The sequence below is a fragment of the Alligator sinensis genome, unplaced genomic scaffold (assembly GCF_000455745.1).
Source record: "Alligator sinensis unplaced genomic scaffold, ASM45574v1 scaffold255_1, whole genome shotgun sequence".
Classification (NCBI taxonomy): domain Eukaryota; kingdom Metazoa; phylum Chordata; order Crocodylia; family Alligatoridae; genus Alligator; species Alligator sinensis.
In genome coordinates this window covers 1,068,932-1,086,363 of record NW_005842270.1, presented here as the reverse complement: position 1 = coordinate 1,086,363, position 17,432 = coordinate 1,068,932, and the positions used below count along the sequence as shown (strand labels likewise).

General features: G+C 63.7%; 1 protein-coding gene across 11 annotated transcripts in view; it reads right to left on the bottom strand.

Moving 5' to 3' along the window:
- Positions 1 to 17,432, bottom strand: part of CBFA2T3 (CBFA2/RUNX1 translocation partner 3) — a 58,032-nt gene that overhangs the window by 3,582 nt on the left and 37,018 nt on the right. For 5 of the 11 annotated variants that reach the window (XM_025209128.1, XM_025209131.1, XM_025209125.1 and 2 more), the window contains exons 2-8: positions 10,426 to 10,572; positions 7,993 to 8,070; positions 5,774 to 6,015; positions 4,850 to 4,939; positions 1,286 to 1,467; positions 574 to 824; positions 74 to 159 (exon numbers count right to left, since the gene is read on the bottom strand). In XM_025209128.1, coding sequence (XP_025064913.1) covers positions 74 to 159; positions 574 to 824; positions 1,286 to 1,467; positions 4,850 to 4,939; positions 5,774 to 6,015; positions 7,993 to 8,070; positions 10,426 to 10,572 — 1,076 coding nt within the window. Of the gene's footprint in view, positions 1 to 73; positions 160 to 573; positions 825 to 1,285; positions 1,468 to 4,849; positions 4,940 to 5,773; positions 6,016 to 6,940; positions 7,044 to 7,992; positions 8,071 to 10,425; positions 10,573 to 10,856; positions 10,875 to 10,996; positions 16,928 to 17,337; positions 17,424 to 17,432 lie in introns of those variants that run through there. The other 6 variants (XM_025209126.1, XM_025209136.1, XM_025209130.1 and 3 more) reach the window with 5 other exon arrangements.

Below are 17,432 nucleotides of genomic sequence, written 5' to 3'. Positions count from 1 at the left end.
AGGCCCTCCCACAGGCCTGGCAGCAAGCACAAGTGTCCCTGGACCCCTGGGCCCTGCCTGGCGCGGTACATACATTGTTGAGGTGCTTCCACTCCTCGGCCCACTCCCGGTCGGTCAGCCGGTGGTCGATCACCTCCTCCTGGCGGGCGCCATGCACAGCTGGGAGAGAAGCATGCCCGTCGGCCACAGCTGCTCCCCAGCCCCCAGCCAGCTGTGGACCCCGTCCCCGAGCTCCAGGGCTCTGCTGATCACCTCTGCTTGCTGGCTGGGCCAGGGTCTGAGCTGTGCAAACCCGGAGCAGAGATGCTTCCTGCCCCTGCAGCCTGGGAACAGGGGCACGGCTGGAGTCCCCTGGCCCCTGGCACATGCCCTCGACGCCCTCCGAGCCGCTGAGGCTGCACCCGGCCTCGCTTGGAGGAAGCCCCAGACTCTGTCTGCAGGGCGCAGCGTGGGAAACAGCAGCTTTCTCCGGCTTATCCCCATTTGCTTCCTTCAAGCTCAGCCCCATCCCCAGGGGAAGGGAGGGGGCAGGACCGTGGAGCCGCGCACCCTGCTGTGCCGCGTCCCACTCACCCGCTTGCCGGTGGCGCTCACGGAGCTCGCGGGGGTCGGGGTGCCGGTAGGCATCGCGGTAGTGGTGGGCCATGGCCATGTCCTCCAGGCGGTAGTGCTGGGGCAGCTGGGGTGCGGCGTGGGGCAGCCCATTGGGCTGGTGGCTCAGCCCGTTGCTGGGGCTGTACCGCTGGGCTGGGCTCATCGTGCACGGCCTCTTGCTGAGGTGCTCGGGGTGCAGGGGGTTGCGGTCCACGCCGTTCTCTTTGGTCCTGGCCCGGGGAGGAGAGAGGGCGATGCTGTTGGGCAGCAAGCACCGTGTCCATGTGCCGCCGGCCCCACCTGGATGCGGGGACGACCCTGCCCCCGGGCTCCCTGCACTGGTGTCTTGGGAAATGCAGCTGCTGCATTCCCTCTCGGCCAGGTGCTCTCCCATGCAGGGGGACTCAGCCCCCCGGGGCTCAGCTAGGGGCTGGGGGGCCGCATTCTGCTCTGGGTGGGGGAAGAAGGTAGCATGGTGGGTAGCACTGGCCTGAAGCAGGGAGTGTCCATCACTGGGAGAAGCTGGCAGTGGGAGTGCCACCCCCCAACCCATCACCGTGGATGTCCCTTGGCCCAGCCAGTGCCCAGATGCAGCCCCTTCACCCCCAGCCCCTGGAGGACAGGGTCTGTCTGCACGGGCAGGGCAGGCTGCATTGCACTGCTTGCAGCGACTGGGATCAGCAGCCCTTACCTGTCTGGCGTCCTCCTCTTGCCCGTCTCGTTGACCTCCAGCAGCAGCTCAGAGGAGTCAATGGGGGACGAGGCGTTGGCGTCCAGCAGCAGCTGCTCGTGCTGGGCCAGGTACTGGGCTGGGGTCTGCTTGGCCATGCGGGCGCAGTGCAGGAGCTCACGCTGCAGCAGGGGCAGGTTGGCCTGTGAGTGCACAGGGTAGGTAGAGTTACACCTCCAGGACCCGTCCTTCTGTTCCCCTCCACCCCGGACCCCTGCCAGGAGAATCCACCTGTTGGGGGACAGCCCCCGTGGCTCCAGGAAGGGCACAATGAAGCCAGTGGGAGAGAAAGCAACCCCGGATGCAAGGGCGCTGACTGCCCTGCTGAGACATGCTGGCACTGCTAATGCTGCAGCTGTGCACAAACATGTGTAAATGCAAGTAAATGCGTGTGCACACCCATGTGCACATGCATGTAGATATATGCAGGTGCACACGTATGCATATAGGTGTGTGTGCATGTACATGCATGTAGGTAAGTGTGCGTGTGTGTGCATGCTTGTGTGCACACACATGCATGTAGATGGGTGCCTGTGCATGTATGCACATAGGTATGTGCATACATGAAGGTGAGTGAATCTGTGTGTGTGAATGCATGTAGCTGTGTGCACGTGCATATGCACATGCGTGTAGGTGTGTGCATGTGTGCATGCATGTAGGTGTGTGCATACCCATGCATGTTTGTAAGTATGCATGTGTGTGCACATGCCTGCAAGTAAATGTGTGCACATGTGTGCAAGCCTGCGTGCATGCATGCATGTAGATGAGTACCTGTGTGTGTGTGTGTTCGCGCACATAGGCGTGTATGTGTGTACACAAGCTCTTTCCAGACAGGTACCAGACATCCCCTTGCCCTCGGCTGGATGCCCAGCTGGATGACCCGGCTCTCGGACCTGGCTCCGAGGCCCCTGGCGCCAGGCTTCCTGCACCCCTCCGCCTGCCACGCCAGATGCCTGCCGCTCCCTCTGCTTGTGCAGGCTGGGCCCTCTCCTCCAGGGAGGCTGCAGCTGCCCGCACAGCTCTGGCTCGGCTTTGCCTGACCCCGTGCTCAGGAGCTGCAAGGCAGAAGCCCCAGCACCCCCCTCCACCCCCTCCAGCTCCCAGGCCGGCGGGACAGGCAGGGCCGGGTTGCTAACCTCCCCCACCCACCGCGTTTCTCATGGAGCCGCGACCCCGGGAAGCGCGTCCAAGGATGAAGCAGCCGAGTGCCGCGGCAGGCCCGGTGCACTCGCTGCCAGCCCTGCTTTCCTATTTAGGCCGCTGGTCGCCAGCCAAGCCGCCATCTGTTGAACATGTTAGGGCGCGAGCTGAGGAAATGCAGAGCTGGAGACTCCAGGGCAGCAAACATCCCTCCCGCCCGCTCTTTCCCCCCCTCTCCCCATTTAAGTAAATAACTTGGTGTGGGGGGGAAGGAGGAGAAGCCTGAGTCTGGGAAACACGCCGCGGCCGGCTGGAGACTTTTAGCCTAATGAAGAGCAGCTGCAGCCCTGGGTGGAAGCAGCTGGGAGCGGGGTGCCAAGAAAGCAAACACAAAGGCGAGTGTTGTCCCATGTCTCCACGGCAGGCGATGGGGCTGCTGGGACCCAGGGTATGGAGGGCACCGGGAAGAGCAGGGGGCCTCTGGGTCGGGGAGGAAGGAGCCTCGGGAAGCACAAGTCCCAGCCTGACCTGCTGCAGCTGGCGGTGCCCCATGCCCCCCTTGATGAGCCAGGGCACTGGAGGCAGCAAGAGCAGGCCCCTTGGAGCTCAGCCCAGGCCACCAAGTCTGCCGGGACCCCACAGCTGGGCTCTCGGCAGCTGTCCGAGGTGCTGCCGCTCCCACATGGCCCTGGGCACAGGACGGAGAGAACCGGGCAGGGGGCACGGAGCCAGAGACGTGGCACGGACCCTCCTGCTCCACTTCCCCAGCACAACAGCTCTGGGTTCATCTCCCCACTTCCCAAGCAGGGAAACTGAGGCACGGAGGGGCAGAGTCGCTGCCCCCCATGACATGTGACGTCATGCCCCGTACTAGAACTCAGGACCCCTGGTTTCCACTTCCCACTGCTGTCCACTGGCCTGGCCAGGGCTGCATGCTCCTGGGAGCCAGGCTCTGTTTCCCTGGCTGGGAGGTGCGGAGCGAGACACCGGCCTCCCGGGGCTGTGGGGCGGCTTGGGTGCCTGCAGCACCCACCTGCAGCCAGGGACACGGGCTTTATCCTCGACTGCTGGGATGGCAGGGCTGGCTCTCAACACCAGAGTTTTCCAAACTTGGACCAGGGGACTTTGGCACACATGATGTCAATGGAAGATGTGCGTGTAAACCCCTTGGGCAGCTTTGGGAACCCATGTACTGCGTCACACTGGTGCCTCCCAGCTGCCCTGCACTGAGTCAGACTCCAAGTCCATCCTACCCAGGCTGGTGTCCCACGGGCAGAGAGCGGAGGCTGGAAGGGAGGGTGACCTGGGTCTGACCTGGGTTTTCCACTGCTCCCCTCCCACTTGCAGCTGTCAGCATTTAAGGTCTAGAAAGGTCTGATTCAGAGGCTGAGCCCCTCACTGCTGTGCTCAGTAGCAACTGCACAAGAGGAACAACACTGAGGCCAGGCTGCTCTGGGCAGACTCCTGCAGCTGCAGCAACGGCTGAGATGAGCCCCCAGGCCCAGGGACAGGGGATATTCCAGATGCCAGGGGAACGGCTTTTCCTGCCTTTGCAACTCCTATGATAGACTTGGGCAGCCGAACAGCAGCTGCAAAGAGGGATTTTGCCAGCGCCGCCCGCACGCGGCGGATCCCCTAGAGCCGGGTGGCGACGCAGGCTCGCAAGGGAAGCCAACATGGGAGGTTTCGAATGCCCTGCAAATGGCTGCCAGATGGGCCTCGCCCTGCCTTTCATCACCAACAGCTCTGAGAGTGCCTTTCACACGTGGGACAGCACGTGTGCAAGCTTGTGCAGAGGCACTGGGGGTAGGGGTATCTCATCTTGGACAGTGGGCACAGCCAATGCTTTCCCACCCCCTCCACCAAGCATCATCCCAGCCTCAAGAAGTCCAGCGAGACTTAAAAGCTCCCTGCCCCTGCACCTCCCTTGCTCTGGAGAAGACGGTGCAATCAAAGCAGCCGAGGCCCTTGCATGGCGGGACCTCCTGGCCCCGGCAGCTCGGCGGTTCTCTAAGTAAATTCTTATGCAGAGTTCAGATGAGGGGTGTCTGAACTGGTTTGGATAGGGTTGATCCTGCCTCGGGCAGGGGTTGGAATAGATGTGACCTCTGCGGGTCCCTTCCAACCAATGTCTCCGTGACATCTAGGATAGCTCTGATGTCCTGCTGCTGCAAACCTCTGCCAGCTGCTCCTTCCCCAGCCTGGCCCTAGGCAACGCACTGACACGGGGCATCCCCTGTGCAGCCCCGAGCCATGCATTGCAGAGCATCCCCTGGCCTGCGGCTCCTCACCTGCCCCATGAGAAGGCTTCCAGGGTGACCCCAGCCATGCAAGCAACCAAGGAGGTTCCCCCCGGGTAGGGCTGGGGGAACGCAGGGAGCTTACCTTCAGGAAGGGGATGACGAAGGGGCGCAGCGGGAAGTTGGTGGCCTCCTGGAGCTTGGAGTGGAACTCCTCGATGGTCAGCGTGGAGTTCTGCGGGCAGAGCCGGGGGTGAGCAGAGCACCGAGGGCAAGAGCAGCTTCCCCCAACCCCACTCCTGAGCCCCTAAACCCACCATCACTAGCCAGCCAAGCATGGAGGAGAGCTCCTGACCTGCCCACGCCCTCTCTTGTCCGTGACCCCGCTATCCTGCTGCCTGGGCGGGCACGGCCATATGGTCCCTGGCCAGCTCCTTCCATGATCTTTGTGGGCTGCGGGGAAGGCAGCCCATAGGTCATGTTTTCCCATGAGTGTGCTTCCATGTGAGGGTGCCCTGTTTCCTTTTGCACAATCACAGGGGGAAGAAGGGGGAGCTCCCAAGCCAACACCTCTCCTTGTGATTTTCTCCCAGCTGGCCGAGGCAGCTAGCACCCTCCACTTTCAACCTGGGAACTTTTCCTGGGAGCAAGGGGATGTGTCTGCACCCCACAACGCTGCTGAAGGGGAAAGGGAGGATTTTCCTCCCCAGTGGGAGTGAGCACGAAGCTGCCTGGGTTTTGCATGTTGGCGCTGGAGGGCATCCAGGCGGCATTCGCACCCGGCTCGGAGCTGGCTGCATCCAGGCCATCCCCCTTGCACCCATCTACCCAGGACGTGTGGATGGGGAGGACTCCCTTTATAAGAGTTACTCCAAAATCTTTGAGTGACAGCACATTCAGCCAATGAGGCACAACAGTGGAGCACTGGAAGACTCCCACTGGCTGTCCATCCCCCAAGGGCATCGCCCAAATTTGAAGGCAGCCCATGGGTGGCATTTCCCCCTACGTCATGAGAGCCCCAGAGCCCAGCAGTGGGTCCGAGCCCCCTGCGGGAGGGACCGCCACGTACCACCAGCCCCAGCACCAGGGTGCGGACGCGCTCCCCGATCTCCGGGGAGATGTCGTTGCCGAACTGCTGCAGGGTGGTCAGGAAGCGCTTGAGCTTGCTGAGCTGGCGGGCGCCGCAGGCCGGGGGCAGCTGATGGTTGGACAGGGAGGCCGTGGAGGAGGTGGCCGGCCCGTTGCTGAACCCGTTGGGGGTCGAGGGTGCTCCGTTGATGGCCGTGGGGGAGTGGCTGCTTCCGTTCATTACTGCAACGAGAGGGAGGGCGAGGAGGTCAGACGGTGGAGAAGGGCCGCGGGACAGTGGACATCCTAGATCATGGACATCCTAGCGCACGGCGCTGCCTCCCAGTAGCGGGAGCCAGGGCAGCGTGCCGTGTACCAGAGCTCTGTGCCACTGGGGGTTTGGGGGCAGCTTTGTGGCCCTGCAATGGGCAGGCTGCTTGCAGCAGGACACTGGCGCCGCAGGCATGGGTGGAGTCCGGGATGGCACAGCGCTAATGGGGAGCATCTCACCTGCCCCCCAAAACCATGTTGCCAGCTGGGGGCAAAGTGAGCAGTGATGCACGGCGAACACCCTCACTTACACCCATGATCTGATAAATCCACTGCCCAGGCTGTCCCGTCCTGCCAGGGGCCCACAGAGCCACCCACCTCCACGCAGCAAGCAGCGCCAGAGCAAGACCTCTCTGAGCACCCCCCCATGCCACGCACACCGGGACGAGACCCATTCTCAGAGCCCGCCCCCACCCCCGGCTCCACCAGGAAACCAAGTCTCTGCAAAGACTACGAAGGGGGTGAGCGTTAACCCCAGAGAACGCAAGCCGTGGACCTGGCACGGGCAGACGGTAACATGCCCGGTGCTGAACTCGGACGTGTGGCTCAGGCCAGCCCACAGACACCATTTCCAAGGGACCGGTGCCAAGGCGGAAGCAGAGCCCACGTACACTGGCTGCACGTGCACCCCGCACAGCAGGGAGGGGCACCTGCTTCCAAACGGGGCCCAGCCCCAACCTTTACAGCCCTCATCGGAGGCAGCGGCTGGCGCGAGACTCCAGGATCCTCCATGCTGCCGCCCCCAGCTGCTGCACAGGGTCCCCGAGCCCCGCTGCAGCTGGAACCCCCCGCCCAGACAATGCCGGGGGCTGGGGAAATCACAGGGGTTCGTGCTCACCGGCTCCACGACATGGCCCACCCCCAGAGCTCGACTCTCACGCGGGCCCGCAAGGCACAGCATGCACGCGCCCCGGCTCGGGGAAGCCGCCGGGCACACAGCGCCCGGCCCAGTCCTGGGAACTCTGCGCCGCTGGAAAGAGCTACCAACCTGCCCGCTGTGCCAGGCGCCTGAGCCCTGCCTTTGTGTTTCCCCAGCCGGTCTCCCCCTTGTTCTCCCGCCGGGCAGCGCCAGCCGCTCGCTCAAGAGGGTCCCAAAATAACCGGCCGGCCACAAGCGCTTTTATTCCAGCGACAGGTGCGTTACTAAGTTAGACTCCGCACGTGTCCCTCTTGGACATCCCTGGACCCACGGGGACGGGGAAAGCCGGCGGCGCTGGGACGGGCAGAGAAGCCTCGATGAGGGGGCTGGCAGGGACCTGCTCCCCCGCACCCTGCTCCCGTCGGCACCTTTACAGAGGTCCAGCCCCAATCTCCCTTACTGCCATCTACGCCCAGGCCCATGATGGCCACGCTGGGGGAACGGGCCTCGTTTTATTATCCCCTCTCCCCGGTCTCCTCCAGCCCTGGACTGGCCATAGCTGCTCTCCGCGAACCGCCGAGACCCTGGGCATGTGCAGGGAGCAGCCAGGAAAGCTGGGGCTACAAGACTCGAGATGCCGGTGGGTACCAGGAGGCCCTGGGCTAGGGGCTTTGCAAGCATTTTCCCAGCTTTCCCAGCTCCTTGCCCTGCAGAGTCCCATGCCCAGGCAGGGGGCTGAGCTGTAGGGCTGCAGGATGCCCCACACCCCTGCTGCTAGGGGGGCAGCAGCTGGCGTGTGCATGGAAGAGCTGAGCCACCCACCAGCGCCGTGCCCCCAGGCTCTCCCCGCTCAGCCGGGGCAGCACCAGGGAAAGCACCCCCGTGGCACCCTCTCCAGCCACGGGCAGGGGGCAAGCTGTGCCCCCGAGTCAGGGCAGAACAGGGGCAGGGGGTTTCTCCTCCCTGGGGAAGGTGGGGGTGCTGCCTGGGGCCTCTGGGTCTCTCACGGGAGGGTGTTTCCTTTTACTTACAGAGACAGACCATCGACCATTTCAAGCAACCCTGAAAACGGCCGCGGGGCAGAAACGTCGGGGGCCCGGCTTCTCGATCTGCAAGCAAAATAAAACACACGCTAGCGTGAGAGACCCAAGGGGGCCACGGTGCCACCCGGGGGGCTCCGCAGCGCCGGCCCCGGCACCTCCGACCGGGGCCGCGTGGCCGAGGCCACGAGCTGCAGTGGGGAGGGGGCTCCTGAAGTGACTTGCCGAGCGGCTGGGGCCCCTCACACTCCCTACCTGGCACTGCTTCTCCAGGCTCCGCGCACTGAGCCTTGCAATGCAGGGCTGAACAGCAGGGAAACTGAGGCACGGGGAGGGGAGAGCTGCCTAGGGCTGTGAATAGAGGCAGGACAGCAGGGACCAGCACGGGGACCGGAGGGGCAGTGCACACACCCAGAAGGGCCTGGCTCTGCCAGGGGCTCCCTCAGCCCCATGAGCCACGCACCACGATGGGCAACCCCGGAGCCGGGCTGCTTATGGGGGCCGAGTCCCGGTGCAAAATCCTCCCCCTCCTGCACCACAGCAGCACCTAATGCATACCCAGAGCCTCGGCAGCTGGAGAGAAGCCGGGTGCCTGTGCGGATGGGGCACCCCTGGTATACGTGTGCACACGTGCATACACGTGCATGCAAGCGCACGCCACCAAGCCTGCAGGAAGAGGCAGCCCAGCTGGTGCGGGGCCGGGATTAGCGGCGCGGCTCCCTCCGCTCCCTGATGGCCAGACGCTGCTGGCAGATGCGGGAACATCTGGAGCAGGCGTGGAGGGGAGGTCACTCCGGCGTCCTGTGGCCCTACCTGGAGCTCCTGCGGCCCTGCCTTCCCCTCGCAGCATGGCAGCGGGACGCCAACCCGACAGGCCAGAGATGGAGGGAGAGATCAAGCCTCGGGCCAGGAAGGGCCCTTTGTCCAGACACAGGGCACAGAGGGCATACCCCAGCCCCCACATGAGGCAAACCCTCCACAACGGGAGCATGGGGCCACTGTCGGCATCCTGCAGACTCAGGGCCGTCACGAAGATGGGGCTGCGGCAGGTGCCTTCTCCCTTCCCTTCTGACATGCATCCTGCAGGGAGGGGAACCTGCTAAGGACGGCGACTGGCAGCTCCCTGGCACCGCAGACTGCGGGCAGCAAGGGTTGTTTATGGGCAGGGAAACTGAGGCAGGGAGCCTACCTGAAACAACCCAGCCCAGAGCCCAGTGCTCCCTCGACGAGTGCCCATCCTGCCTGCCCCAAGCCCTTCGCATGCCCCAGCCCCACCGGATGGGCCGGAGCCATCGCCAGACTCTGCTGCCCATGCTGCGAGCCAGGCTGGCGGGCAGACAGACGGACGGAGCCCATGGCCCTGGGGGCACCCGACACACTGAGGTCTGCAAAACCCCCACGAGTCCGATCGCGGGTGCTGAGCAACACCAGTCCAGCCCATTCGGAGCGGGTCCCCATCCGCCAGGAGCCACGAGAGCTCAGCACCCTCTCACGTTGTACCTACCACGGGATCCATTGGATGGCGACGGGTCTCTGCCGTGGCAGAGGGACCGCGCGGCATTCACGGCGCGGAGCCAGGGGGCAACGCCACTCACTCCAGCGAGAAGCAGGAGGTGGGAAACATTTGGAGAAAGTGGGGTGCTGAGATCCACCCCTGCCCCCAATCCCTAGCAGCGCAAGGACCCCGACAGGGTCCTCTGGCCCTTTCCCCCTCGCCGGACACGGGGGCTGAGGCAGCACCCGGAGCCTGCAACGGGCATCCAGCAGCGGCCCAGACCTGGAGCTACCCTGACAGTGCCCAGCCCAGCACCCTCCACGCACAGCTCCAGCTGCCAGCTGCAGCCCAGCGTGGCGGTGACCTGGTGCCGACATGGCCGGCCTCTTGCTGGCTGCTTCCCAAGCAGATGCCTGGCACGTCCCCCTCTCCCCCGGGTACAGCGAGATGCTTTCTATACATTTCAAGCAAAGTCTTCCTGGTTTTCCAGCCAACTCTACTTCTTTTTGTACCAGGGAGTGTTGAATTGGCACCAGACTCTGGGCCGGGGGGAGGAGCGGGCTGGCCGGCTGTCAGGACTCCTGGCCTCTTTGCCACCTGGTCCTGGGGGAGCTGCTCTGTGCCTCCGTTCCCAGTCTGGGCTGGGGATAATGACCCGCCCGCAGGAGGGGGTTGCAAGCGCCGTGCCCAGCTGTGGGCAGGGGGTGGGCACAGAGCCCGCCTTTAGGTGTTTGTTTGGCTCTTCCAGCTGTGCAATGCCAGCTGTGCCCTGCTTCCCTCCAGCTGGGGTAGGGCCTGGGAATGATGCTTTCCTTCCCCAGGGCGCTCCTGCCTTGCCCCAGACCCTGCCAGCTGGGGAGGGCACAGAGCCCCCCATGCAACCCATCTGCTTTGCCTGCGACACCCCGGGAGCCCGCGGCGGTACTCACTGGTGTTTGGCGTGAAGGAGGGGTGCCGCGTGGCGCCCTGCGTGACGGCCGGCGGAGGAGGAGGCATGTTGGGTGGCGTCGCTCTGGACTGAGTCTTCACGTCGGCCGGTGAGTCGGGCATCGTGGCTGCCGTCTTCTCTGCGTTATCTGCAAGGGGAAAGAGCCGCAGAGAACAGGGCCGGTGAAGGCAAGGCGGAGGAGTCCCAGCCCGGGGACCCTGCCCATGCCCACCCCCTCATCACTCTTGCACCCAGGAGCTGCCCCTGCCCTTTGGAGCTCAGCCCTCCAGCTGATCTCTGCGTGGCAGCTTGCCCCTGTGGTCAATCCAAGACCGGGGCTCAGCTAGATCCCGGGACACGCAGCCACGCACACTCCTGCACCCTCCTGGGCACGTAGCACGGTCAGCCAGGCCCATAAGATGTACCACCCACCCCCACAGCAGCGTGGGGCACGTCACCCCCTCCCTGAGATACTGGACCAGGCAGGCATGCCCCCCATGGGAAGACTGCACGGCTGCTGTGCTGGAGCCCTCCCGTGCACATAAAGGCTGTATCAGTCGATGCACACACACCTCTGCTGGGACGTGCATCTGGGGGTATATGCAGTGCAAGCACCCCCTCCCTCCTCCCGACACGTGGGGCCAGGCTGCTGACAGACACGTCACGCATGCAGACGGCAGGATGGGGGAGATCTTCGCTGAAAGCCCGTCCCCACGCCGATCTGGGCACCTGCCAGTTCTCAAGGAAGCCAAATCCCCCCGGGGCGGCCGGCTGGAATGCGCGGCCCTTTCCCACGGAGGCCACGCGGAGCTGCGGTAATTGCAGTGACGGGCAAGGATTGTTCACAGGCTGTAAATCGCCCTGGCGTTATCCGTACCGCCGAGCGCCTGGTGCAGACACGCACTGGAGCAGTCCCCCGTCGCCCGAGCGTGCCACCAAGCCACCCCAAAACCAGGACTCCGGACCCCCCAATCTATATGATGTGAAATGTGGGGCTCCCTCTCTTTGCCTTGCAGCCTCTGAGTCCTCTGGGGTCACCAGGACCAAACGTTTTCCTGCTCTCCTCTGGAACAAGCAGACCAACCCCAGTTTGGGGGTAAAACACGCTCACGCCATCACAAGACTCCAGGAGCTGGAGCATTTGGTAAAGCAGCATGCATCAGGCAGGTCTTCTTGGGATCCCTGGCAGTAATATTCCTCGTCCTCCCCCATCTCCTGCCCCTAATGTGACGCTCCCGAATGGGGGATGCCTGGCAGCCTCCCAAGGGGATGATGCGCCGTCGGCTGACGCCGTGTCTTGGAGTCCGGCTGAAATGTGAACTTTCGGCTGTAACATGTTGCTGCCGCATAGCTTTGCTTTCCCAAGTGGAAGGAAGCGTTTCAAGACCGCTCGGCCCGGGCTTCCCCGATGGGAACGCTCTGGCCTCTCGTTTCAGCTCCTCCACGTTAGTCCAGCAAGAAGCTGGGGTGGAAACGAAGGGTTTCAGTTTGATGTGATCAAACTGGGGCATTTCGGTGGATGACATAATGCTCCCCCCACCCCAAAAAAGGGATGCTTCGGGGAATTTTGGAGGCCGCGGCTCTGTTCGGTTTTGGAGCAGAACCCGGTTCCAAAGGTTGAGATTTCCTAGTTTCCGGCTTGCCGCATGGAGAAGAGAAAGCAAAGGGGTGAAAGGCCCCATTTTACTATCTCTTTCTCTTGCTTAGCTACCACCGCCTAGACGGCACCGTCCCTGCCCTGGCCCCGCGTCCCCACGCTGCCCAAAGCTGGTTGTGCTTGCTGGTCCCAACCGAGGCAGCCAGGGCTCGGTGCCCTGGGATCTCCCAGGATGACCCCAGCGGGATGGCAAGGGGCAGCCTTTTTCTCAGCATCTCTGCAGGGCTGGTGAGAAGGAGCTGCTGTTTCCCCAGGGTCTGATGGGGGGAAGTAAACAGGCCAGGCAGGGAGAGCACCTGGCGCTTCGATCAGCTGCTGCCAGCTCCATCTCTCGCCCTCCTCTGCCAGGGAGGATGCGCCGGGCTTTGATGGGTGGCCACAAGTGCGCCGGCAGCTGCGCTGATCCGTCAGCGCCCCATGCCCGCACGGCGCTGCCCGAGGCCCGGGGCAGCCAAAGAAGGCAAGCCTGCCGCTAGCGCCCCGAGCTCCAGGCCGCCCGGGTCTCCTGGACGGCTCGCTGCCTTTATAGGATCAGGATGGCTCGGGGGCGCACGCCCGCCCTGGCCCAGAGGACAGCCGCTCATCGACCGGGCATCCTTAATCCGCCGCAACTGTCGTGAGATTAATTGAACCCTGCGCGAGGACATTGTCCAGGCTAAATAAAGCCGAGCTTTTATCAACGGTGAGATGCTATCAGGCCTGGTGCAGCGACTTCACGGGAGCCCTGCCCCTTGCAGCAGGAAGCTGAAGCCACGCTCGCTCAAGCTCTCTCCAGCAGCGACGGGCCAGGGGCATGGTGCAAACGGTTCCCAAGCACGGCCCGGTCTGGGTGAATCGCGTACAAAGGACACGGCCCATCCTCGTTCCACATCACTGGTTCTTAACCTTTTTAGACTCAAGCCAACCTCCAAACACAACGGCTCCTAGTCTTTGCTCAGTTTTTATCTTCAGAGAAATGCCAGGGTCATTTTTCTGCTGTGCAGAGCTCAGATCGATCCCGGCAGGTCGGGATGTTTTTCACCCGCTGGATTCTGGGTTTATCTTGGGAAGCATGGTTGCTCACCTAGCACCACGGCACCCCTGCAAGGCTCTCGAGGCACCCCCGGGTGCTGCGGCCCCCTGGCAGCTCCTTATCAGAGCTCCCTCTTGCCCCCGCTAACGAGCTTTGCAGCAGGCGAGGGAGCAGGCTGCACCCGGGCGCAGGGCCCGCAGCCCGAGATGGCAGCAGAGCCACGGCATCCACGCACGGGGGCCACCACGGCCGGGAGATGCAGCCGGCTCCGTGGACCGACCTGCTGGGTGCTGCCGAGGGGCTGCAATGAGGCAGCACAAGACCCCCCGACCCCTCGGTGGGGCGATGAGAGGGCCCAAGAGGATGAGCCCAGCCCAAGCCCCGGCCCGAGGCACCCGGCGTGCGTGCAGCCGCGCGCTGTTCCAGGAAGGCTAATTAGTTTCCCAGACAGTAGATGCCTTGTCTCCCTCTCCCCGACTTCACGGGGCCCCCCTCGGTGCTCAGGCTGGGGTCCGTTTCCATGTCTGGCGAAGGCTCCCCCAGACAAAGGGCTGCGTGTGTGGAGAGGGGCTGGCCGGGCGCCAGGGCCGGTGTCTCGGGCGCGGGGCAGCCCTCTCCTCGCCATCCCCAGCTGAGCGCCGGCCAAGGCACACGGGCTCTCCCCGTTATAAATCAGCATGGGGAGGCCGGCAAGGGGGAGGGCGGACGCCTCAACGGCTCGTGAGCCCCTTGTAAGCACGGCCCGGGGCTGAGCACGGGGCTGAGACCCGCGAGAGGAGGCAGTGGCAGGACACGGTGCTGAACCCCAGATGTGGCTGCATGCACAGGACACATCTGCAGCCCCTGCTTGACCCTAACATCCTAGAGCAGCGGGGCTGGTGGAGGTCATATCTAGTCCAGCCCCTGCCGGAGGCAGGACCAGCCCTGTGCAAACCACCCCAGACACATCCACTGTCCAACCTCGGAGCAAAACCAAACGGTCGGCCCTGCCACCGCACCGGACATCACACCCGAGCCTGCCCCTGGTAAAGCAGGGGGGTCACGTCCTGCTTGTATAGAGGTCTTTAATACACGCTCAGGGTGATCCCAGGTGGAGGCTGCAGAGGAAGGCAAAGCCCCCGTCCATACCAATCTGAGCAGGGGGAAATCCCTTCCTGGCCCCAACGCAGCATCGCTCTGGCCCGGGGACCCTCCAGGTCTGAGTCCCAGCAAGTGCACTGGCACGGCTCGGTCCCCAGCCAATGCAGACAGCACCCAACGCCACTCTGAGGAAGGTCCCTGCAGTCAGCAGCATGCCCTGGCCCTGGCAGGTCCCTGGAGAAGTGCAGGGAATAGGGCAAAGGGGGAGCTGAGAGCTGCACTCCCAGCTCCCCCGGGAGGTGCATGGAGCTGCAGGCCTTCCCGATGCAGAGCCGAGCGTTATCAGGGCTCCCCCAAAGACCTTGCTGTCTCATCCAGCCTGGCCCAGATGGCCCACGAGATCCCTTCCAGCTTCAGGACTCTGCAATGCCAGTCCCTTGCTGCCACGGCACTCCTGGAGGCAACAGGACACGCACCCGAGCATCGCCTCGACCCTGGACCATGCATGCGGCTGCATTACTACCAACCTGCAGTCCCAGTCAGGACAGGCAACAGTGTGCCCGTCCTGCCTCAGACAAGGGACAGGGTTTGCACGGGAGCCGGGGAGGAGCCAGACGCCCCCGCCTTGCTGCGGTCGAGGCCACTGCGTGTTTTAACACCGCTTGTGGAAAACGACGCAGAGAATACCTGGATGTGGGAAGGGCCTGGTTCGGACCCCCCAAAATACTGAAAACTGCAGGGGGCGAAGGGGGTTGTGTTTTGGGGTTTTGTTGAAAAAAACGAAATTGTTTAAAATCGCTGCCCCCCGACAGGGTGGAAGTCAGGAGGCAGCGCCAAGCGCGGCAAGGCGAACGGGGCCGGGTCGGACCCAAGCTGGTGGGTTTTGCAGGAGCTGGGTGATGGCTTTCGCAGCGTGTTTTTCCCTCTGCTTCCATGGCTGCAAAATCAATCCCCCGCCATGTGCTGGGCTGTCAGCTGCCACCCCGCTGCCGTCACCATGATACAACGCAGGCGGTCCGTGCCGATGGAGCCCTCGGAGCTGGGAGAGGCCGGGGTCTCACGGCCAGCCCAGCTGCCCCTCGCCCAGGCAGCCTGGATGGCTTTATTCCACGGTGCCCGGCCGTTTCTCTCGTCCCCCTTGGCCGGAGGGAGCAAGCCCCGTGGTCTCCTTGCGAGATGCGAGAGCCGTTCTCTGCTCTTTCTGCACCCAGAGCTGTCAGCGGCCTGCCGGGAGCTCTGCTGCGCTGGCTAAAGCAGACAGCAACTGCTCCGCCGCAGGGAAGACCGGATCCCGGCTGCCATGCTCCTCCTGGGTCCACGCAGCGTGGATGGGGCAAGAGCTGCAGAGCCACGCTAGAGCCTGCAGCAGATCCCCGGCGGCTGCCCAGTGGGGCCGATCGGTTGGCTCAGCTGCAGCAAGGTCGTCCTTTGCCCCGGCCTGGAGCCTGGTCTGTGCCGCGGAGAGATGGGGGTCGGAGGCACGTGGCCGGGAGCATCATCCTTCTGCAGCAGTGGAGATCCCTGAGGTTTCGGTCCGGGTCTCTGGGCGAGAATGGCCATGCCAGTGCCACAGGGCACTATAGGAGACAAGCCATGGGACATAGGCTGCGAGCTCTCTGGCTGCCCTTCACCCTGCCCTGGCCTGAGACGGGAGCGCGCGCCAGACCCGAGCTGCCTGTGCTCCCGCTGCCTTTGGAACGAATGTCCTGAGTGACAGCGCGGAGCCGTGCAGCAGCTGAGAGCCTGGCGCAGCAGATGGGAGCCAGCAGCAGCGCCGGCACGTCCTGGGAGTTGTCATCGGCAAAGCGCGCGCCAGCTTCAGGCAGGCGTGCGTGGGCATGCAAGCGGGGGGGGGTGCGTGTGCATGCACGGCTGCAAAGGCAGGCAGTGGGTTTGCATGCTTGGCAGGGGATAGGGCGTGAGCTGCTGTACCCCCACAGCCTACGGACTCCCTCCTTGCAGAGAATGAACACAGCAAGGGGGTCAGGACTCGGCCCGGGGAGCACCTTTGACCTGCCCCATGCAGTGTCCCTGTGGGCAAGTGAGCGTGCAAAGGCCTGTGTGAGCAACAAGCACAATCATCTGGTGCAAAGCACTGGCACGAGTCCCCTGGGCGAGCAGCGGGGGTGGCAGCATTTTGCTGTGGGCTGGGCAGTGCCCTGCAGGGCAGAGACAGGCCACGAGTCCCCTTCCAGAGCCTCCTGCTGCCTTGCTGCCCCACGCACAATAAAAAGTAAGGGCAGTTCTGCACCTCCCATGCGCGGAGGGCACGTGTCCTTCCCAGCTTGGCCGCAGGATGTCCCAAGCACCGACCCGCTCCGCGCACCTGGACCGCAGCAGCAGAAGCCGCGGTGCCTTCCAAGGTGTGACTTAGCATCGTCCTCACCTGCCTGGAGGCTGGGACGTGACAGCCCAACTGCACGTGCCTTCTTCCCCTCCACCTGCCAGCCCTGCCTGCCTTCTCTTGCTCCACTGCTGCGCCCTCATCTAGTGCACATGGGTGGCATCAGCTTGCTTCGCCCTTCCTGCAGCTCTGCGTCCAGCGGCAAGCGCCCGTGGCACTGACCACATCTCCGTGGAAGCTCTTCCTCCTCTTGCACGAGCCACCCAGCTGCCATTACAGCCCTGGCTCGGGTGGACCTCTGTGAGGCCGGGCTGAGATTATCACCGGGTGCATCGCTGACCTGGCAGCCAGCGCGGACGGGGGAAAGGGCAGGGAGCCTTTTAGAAGCCCTTTTGTGTTCGCCGCTCCAGCCACGAGCCGCAGGGCACGGACCCCCAAGCTCCTGCGGCTCCCTTAAAGACTCCCCGCTCTCTTTCCTTATCGACGTGGTCACTCTCGTGGGGAGGTCAAGTCCTCATCCACACAGGCCCCTCTTGACTCCATCAAGCATATCTTTCAGGGCCATTTTTCCCCCCAAAACACCCCTGGTTTTCGCTCGGGGACACATGGGAGACAGAAGCAGAGAAAATTCAGGCTGGAAGGGACCTCAGGGGGTCACATCTAGTCCGACCCCCTGCTCAAAGCAGGACCAGCCCCAACTACATCATCCCAGCCAAGCGGGGTCTTAAAAACCTCCAAGGATGGAGATTTTACCTCTCTAAATAACCCGTTCCAGGGCTTCACCACCCTCCTAGTGAAAAAGTTTTTCCTAATATCCAACCTCAACTTCCCTTGCAGCGACTGGAGACCACTGCTCCTTGCTCAGTCATCTGCCCCCACCGAGAAGATGCAGGCACGGGGGAGGCGGGGGCCGGG